The 7257-nt window shown below is 35.5% G+C and overlaps 1 protein-coding gene across 1 annotated transcript; it reads left to right on the top strand.

Annotated features, from left to right (window-relative positions):
- The first annotated feature begins 1732 nt into the window (after positions 1–1732).
- Positions 1733–6482, top strand: LOC108196214 (potassium transporter 6). The gene is made up of 8 exons (XM_017363401.2): positions 1733–2157; positions 2254–2749; positions 2864–2917; positions 4012–4272; positions 4363–4415; positions 4694–4817; positions 4905–5159; positions 5327–6482. The coding sequence occupies exons 1-8, from the start codon at positions 2119–2121 to the stop codon at positions 6385–6387; spliced, it is 2343 nt and encodes a 780-aa protein (XP_017218890.1). The 5' UTR covers positions 1733–2118; the 3' UTR covers positions 6388–6482.
- Positions 6483–7257: the final 775 nt, after the last annotated feature.

Genomic DNA, 7257 nt, shown 5'->3' with positions numbered 1-7257 from the left:
ATAGTGTGCTACGTAACTCCATATAAGAGGGTATGCTATGGAGTGCTACCCATACATATAAATATATATATGTATATATATATATATATATATATATATATATATATATATATATGGTTCGGTTTTATAACGGGTTGGTTTCATATAAAACCAAAATCAACCCACAAATCACGGTTTTTTAAATTAGTCAAACTGAAACCGTAAATCTCATTTTGATTTCGATCAGGTTAATATCAGATTGATTTACGCGGATTTTGCGGTTTATGCCCGGTATCAAAGATTCATTGAGATCATACTTAATCAACCACAATTAATTTTAATCTATCTACATTAGGCCTGACAATTTGACACGTAACACGCTAACACGAAACGAAACGACACGAAAAAAATGGATACGGGTTTTGATTTTCGATACACGAAACACGAAAGTACACGAACACGAAATTACACGATAGATTTCGTGTCGGATATGGGTTTTCATTTGGGGTACACGAAATACACGAAAGTACACGAAATATTTGTAGATTATATTTATTATATATATGTAATGATATATTAAATATATAATTGAGTATAAAGTATATATTTATATGTATGTGTGGATATATATTGTAGATACATTAACAAATTTATAAAGAATTGTATACAAGTATAATATATATCATTCACATTAATAAATTTATAAAGGAAAATATATATTAAATCTCTTTTTTGATTAAAAAATATATTAATATTTTTATATATAATATACACGAAAAGTACACGAAATATACACGAAACGATTCGAAACGGATACGGGTTTCAAATTAGGTACACGAAATTAATAACGGACGAATACGGGTTTCACCTTCGAGTACACGAAACACGAAAATACACGAAACGAAAGTATACGAAACGAAACGATTGCCACCTCTAATCTACATACATCCAGTAAACTATCACTGACACAACTGATCTGAGTCATGAATTCATGATGTCTGCTTTTACATAGATATGAATGCCGCGTGTCATTTCCTACATGCATTCTCTTTCTTTACCGAAGTAGTGACATAGCCCACTCGCAAAAACCAAAAAAAAAAAGTTACAATAATACAGTAGCAACAATACAAGTGTTGTGTAGCTTAAATTATACTCCCTCTGTACCCTTTGTTTGTTTACATTGCGGGATGGGGGCTCGGCACGCATTCTAATACTCTCGTAAAATGTATCTGGATATATTATTTTGAACTTTTTTTTTCTTCTCAATAATAATTTGATGTTTAAATTTTTATACAAAAAAGTACTCCCTCCGTCCCCCTGAGTTGTATACATTGGGGGACGGGGACGCGACACGGACTTTAATGCTCCCGTAAAGTATAGTTCTATAACTTATTTTTAAGATTTTTCTTTTCTGAATAAAAGTATGAATGTTCTATTTTTATTCAGAAAAAGAAAATTTTAAAAATAAGTTACAGAACTATATTTTATAAGAGCATTGAAGTGCGTGTCGAGCAGTGAAAAAGAAACGTATACTATTAAATGGGACAGAGGGAGTAACATTTTAAAAATAAGTTATAGTATTATGTTTTATATACGCCTTAAAATTCGTGTCGAGCAGTGCGAAAAAACCGTAAAGAAATGAGAGGTAGAGGGAATAATAAATTTATTTATTTTCTTTTTTCAATTTAAAATAACACCAAACATTACTCGAAAATCCAAAACACACCCACTACACGACTCTTTTCTTACAGTTGGACGTAAATTATTCTTCTGAATTTTAGCTCTGTTTAGGTACATAAACTCTAGATGTATGTTGGAGTTGTGTAATATGCTGTGTCACTCACACGCTTGGGATGTGGCCTTAATTTTTGTGAGTTACTTGTACTTTATTTGTTTGTTCAACTGCTAATTCGGCTTCATGATTAAACAATCATTTCTCAGTTGATTATTGTTGTGTAAGTATATTATATATAGACACACAGAACACAGCTTATTTGTGTTTATTAGTTCATTTTTATAGAGTTTAAGTAGTTTCTTTGGAGTTCTTCTACTGGGGAAGGTGTTTCTGCAAAAGGGTCATCTTTGATCAATATAATTCAGAGTGAAAATGGGTTCTTCTGGGCTTTGAGGCATTTTAAGATGGATCTGGAAGGTGGGCCTCAGTTGAATCTTGCTAAGGTATGATGAATATTTGTTAGCTTGCGTTTTTATGTTTTTTCAAGAAAGCCCATGTGATTTTCTTGATTTTTGGTTATGTGTATGTGTATGTTGCAGAAAGAATCATGGAGGACTGTACTTATATTGGCTTATCAGAGTTTGGGTGTTGTATATGGGGATTTGAGTACTTCCCCTTTGTATGTATACAAGAGTACATTTGACGAGGACATTGAACATTCAGAATCCAATGAAGAGATTTATGGAGTGTTGTCTTTTGTGTTTTGGACTCTTACATTAGTTCCTCTGCTTAAATATGTGTTTATTGTACTTAGAGCTGATGATAATGGTGAAGGAGGGACGTTTGCTCTGTATTCATTGCTGTGTAGACATGCCAGGGTGAGTTCATTGCCTAATTGTCAGTTGGCAGACGAGGATTTATCATCTTACAAGAAAGAACCCTCTGTCCCTGACCTGAATGACTCGAATAAAATTGGGTCAAGACTTAAGTCTACTTTGGAGAGGTATAAGGTTTTGCAGAGATTTTTGCTTGTATTAGCTTTGGTGGGAGCTTGTATGGTGATTGGTGATGGAATTCTCACACCTGCTCTTTCTGGTATGTAATTGAGTTTTATTATTGTTTTAATTTTTTTGTATATTGTGTTTTTTTGGACTTTTGGTGTTTGTTAGATACTAAACTGGTTAACTACTTGTGACCAAATTTCTGTAGTATTTTCTGCTGTGTCCGGCGTGGAGTTGGCTATGTCCAAAGAACATCACAAATGTAAGTTTCTTTGTCTTTTAAATACAAGTAACATGCATCTGATTTCCACCATTGTGTTTATTTTGTTGTTGGTACTTCCGGCAAAAAGTATATTCTCATTTTTAAACTTTGTGAAGTTTTTAATTAGATGATAATTTCTTTCAACATATTAATAGTACTAACGAAGGTCTAGCACAAAGAGATGTGCTTGCTGCATCATAAATCACTTGCCATTAACTACCTTAATTTATAGGGTAAGTGTTGCGATGATGGTGCGATCAGTGAGTAGAATACATATAGGAATGTGTTGTTAAACCCAATGCTTTCTATATGCTCTAACCACTTTTTTGCTAGTGGTATCATATATGGATTTCCGTATCTCCATGGTACAATGCAGTGGATTTCTGAATGTTAACAAACTTGTATTTAGAACTCAGTAATCTGGCAGGCAGTGGGTTTCGCGGAGTCGACAGATTGCTGTTTTGGTACCTAAAGGTCACTCTTGTCAACTCACACCCTTATCCCCCCATTAAACCATTCTTCTCAACTTTATGCAAATTATTGTTCATCTAACAATAGTACTATAAATCTTGAATTGGAGATTAGATACTGGACCTACATATTACTAAGTCATAATATTAATATTGACTTTTGTTTAATGAGCTTTACCAAGTCATATATGATACAGAGATACAGATTGCCACTAGAGTGGACCAAATAGAGTATAGACGAAAGGATTCTTTTGTTTTGTTACGTATTACTCCATAAACTTAACCCTAATATACCAAGTCGTAACTTTTGTTACAAATAGATCACTGACTTCTTCTGTTATACAAGCTTCACCAAGTAATATACTTAGAGATGCAATTCACAATTTGAGTGGACCATATAGACGAATGGCTTCATTTAGTTCTTTTAAATATAACTCCATAACTTCAGTCTCTTATATAATGAATGTTAAAAAGAATAAATTTTTATATATCTTGTTGAGTAAGAAGAACAATCCTTTGAAATTTTCTCTTGAAGCATGGTTTCATGTTTACAAGGTAGTGCTAATCAATGTATATTCTCTCAGCCATCTTAAATGCTGTACCTGAATAAGTGTTTTATTGCAGATGTAGAACTTCCAGTTGCATGTGTCATTTTGATTTGCTTGTTTGCCCTTCAACATTATGGCACCAACCGGGTGGGATTCTTGTTTGCACCTGTTGTCATTACATGGCTTTTGTGCATCAGTACTATTGGTTTATATAACATCATTCACTGGAATCCCCATATCTACAAAGCGCTCTCTCCACATTACATGTATGTATTTCTGAAAAAAACTCAAGGAGGAGGATGGATGTCCTTAGGAGGGATCTTGTTGTGCATAACAGGCAGGTGCACTATTATGCGTTGTTCATTAGTTCTGATTTTAGCACATGCCTATTGGTCTTTACTTATTTATTATTGCTGCACTCTTTCAGGTTCAGAAGCTATGTTTGCTGACTTGGGGCACTTCTCACAATTGTCGATACAGGTATCAATTTTGGTCTCACTTTATGTAGTTTCGTTTCAACTTCCTATAATCCATCTAGTATATAAATCCTTAAAGCAAATTACATTATCCCGATTTCAATGATGAAATAGTACCTATATACCAATTTCATATGTAAATCCTACTTTACTTCTGGTGGTGATTGGCCATAACAAATATTACTCACTTGATGCACCATAGTTATTTAACTTCTCGTAATAGGTTTCCGTGACGATTTCATATGAAGCAACAGGCTTTTCACATGATTTTCGAATTTGCAGATTGCTTTCACAACTGTCGTTTATCCTTCTTTGATCCTTGCATATATGGGCCAAGCTGCTTATCTCTCTCAGCATCATGTAATGGAAAATGACTATCGTATTGGATTTTACGTTTCTGTTCCTGGTAGGTTATTACCGACTTGTTTTCTATGTTGAAGCATGAAAAAAAAGGTTAACTCATTACTTACCACACAAAAAAATTGTTATTCAGAGAAGTTGAGATGGCCAGTATTGGTGATTGCCATACTTGCTGCTGTAGTTGGAAGCCAAGCAATTATTACTGGAACATTTTCGATTATTAAACAATGCTCTTCACTTGGATGCTTTCCTAGAGTCAAAATAATTCACACTTCCTCGAAGATTCATGGCCAGATTTACATACCTGAGGTCAACTGGATTTTAATGATCTTATGCTTGGCAGTTTTAATTGGTTTCAGAGACACAAAACGCCTGGGTAACGCTTCAGGTGTGACAGTAAGAAAATCATTGTTTCAGTGGCGCATAAATGATTTGCTACTCTTCAGAAATGAAAGATGGTCAATTCAGAAATTTCTTAATATTTGTGTCACATATACCGGTTTTTATAATCAATCCTGAAGTGGTACTCTTTTTCTTTTGATCGTCTGAGTGCAGGTTTGGCTGTCATTACTGTCATGCTGGTGACAACCTGCTTAATGTCGCTAGTTATTGTGTTGTGCTGGCACCGGAGCGTATTTCTGGCAATTTGCTTTGTAGTCTTCTTTGGAACAATTGAAGCCCTGTACTTCTCTGCTTCTCTCATCAAATTTCTCGAAGGAGCTTGGGTTCCTATTGCCCTTGCACTTATTTTCATGATAATCATGTATGTGTGGCATTTCGGTACCGTCAAAAAGTACGAGTTTGATTTCCAAAACAAGGTCTCTGTTGACTGGTTGCTCAGCTTGAGTCCTAGCCTTGGTATAGTGCGAGTCCGTGGCATTGGTCTTATTCACACAGAACTTGTGTCGGGAATCCCAGCAATTTTCTCCCATTTTGTCACCAACCTTCCAGCCTTCCACCAGGTTCTTATTTTCCTGTGCGTGAAGTCTGTCCCAGTGCCACATGTTAATCATGAAGAAAGGTTTCTGGTGGGACATATAGGCCCGAAACAGTATAGGATATACAGATGCATTGTGAGATATGGTTATCGTGATGCTCACAAGGATGATGTAGCATTTGAGAATGATCTTGTATGTAGTATAGCTGAATTCATAAGGACTAGAAAGAAAGAATCCAACGGGGTGAATGGTAACCTGGCAAACAATGATGAGAAAATGTCGGTCGTTGGAACACCTTCAACTCATTTAGACGGTGTACAAATGTGCGAGGACAATCTTGACGAGCCGAAAATAGTTAGCACATCACAGCATGTCGATCTAGTGTCAGCAAAGTTGATGAAGCCTCGAAAAAGGGTAAGATTTGTGGTACCAGAGAACCCGAAAATCGAAAGGGAGACAGAAGAGGAATTGCAAGACCTGATGGAAGCTAGAGAAGCGGGGGTGGCGTATATTCTCGGGCACTCGTATGTGAAAGCAAAGCAAGGATCCAGCTTCATGAAAAAGCTTGTAATAAACTTTGGTTATGAGTTTCTGAGAAGAAACTCTAGAGGACCTACTCTTGCATTAAGTATACCTCAAGCATCTACGTTAGAAGTTGGAATGGTGTATCATATATAATGTTGAATATGAGATGATACAATAATGTATTATTGCATGTTCACTTTTTGGAACTTCAGTATTATGAATATAGATCAAAAGCATTACCACTGTAACTATTTTAGCAACTTAGTTTCCAGTATATATACTTCTGACATTTCATCTATATATTTGGAATAAGTCGAGCATTCATATATTTAATAAGATTTGAAATCTCAAATTTTCTAATACGTAATATACAAGATTCGATCGGTCCCAGGTTAACATAAGGGGTTGAATACGTCAATATCAAATTCGTCAATTTAATTTGATTTTCGGAATATTCGTTTTGTTCGTCCTTAGTCATACTTAAATACCAAGTTCGGAGTAATTATCGAATCGATATTAACCTCGAGGTGCTATATCCAACACGTAAGTCGGCTCAAGAAAACGACACACGAATTACAGACTCGCTCAACTAAACTATTGATCTATCTTGCTAAGCTTGGGCAAGTGTTTGTGAGTTGTAACGCACAATACCTGTGTGTTATTTATAGACTTTCATGTTTAACTATAGTTAGTTGGCACGTATGTCTTTAAGTCTTCTTCACTGGGAGTATCAACATACATTTCCCTGGCGTCAAGGATGGGTTAGTGTATGCTTTTGGCTGTCATATACATTACTGGTATTGGAGCCATATGATCTTGCCTTTGACATAATTTTATCATCTATACATAGGAGATATATGTTTGACGCCATGTGTTTTTGACTTGGTGCCGGAGGAAGTTTGCACCTGACACCTCTTACAACTCAGACACTGCGAGGGATGTCAGGTCCTTAGGACTTGGCCAGATCTTCACTTGTGTGAGGCGCTAGGTCCATCTACCTTAGCCAATTTCTACCATTCTTCA

The sequence above is a fragment of the Daucus carota genome, chromosome 7 (assembly GCF_001625215.2).
Source record: "Daucus carota subsp. sativus chromosome 7, DH1 v3.0, whole genome shotgun sequence".
Lineage (NCBI taxonomy): Eukaryota > Viridiplantae > Streptophyta > Magnoliopsida > Apiales > Apiaceae > Daucus > Daucus carota.
The sequence above is the reverse complement of the archived record's forward strand: the minus strand, read 5'-3'. Positions and strand labels throughout refer to the sequence as shown.

What these genes read in the sequence shown, in the direction of transcription:
- LOC108196214 (XM_017363401.2), top strand. Translation starts at nt 2,119, where the DNA reads ATGGATCTGGAAGGTGGGCCTCAGTTGAATCTTGCTAAG. An exon ending in CTCAGTTGAATCTTGCTAAG is followed by an intron (nt 2,158 to 2,253) that starts GTATGATGAATA and finishes TGTATGTTGCAG; the next exon opens with AAAGAATCATGGAGGACTGT. An exon ending in ATTTTACGTTTCTGTTCCTG is followed by an intron (nt 4,818 to 4,904) that starts GTAGGTTATTAC and finishes ATTGTTATTCAG; the next exon opens with AGAAGTTGAGATGGCCAGTA.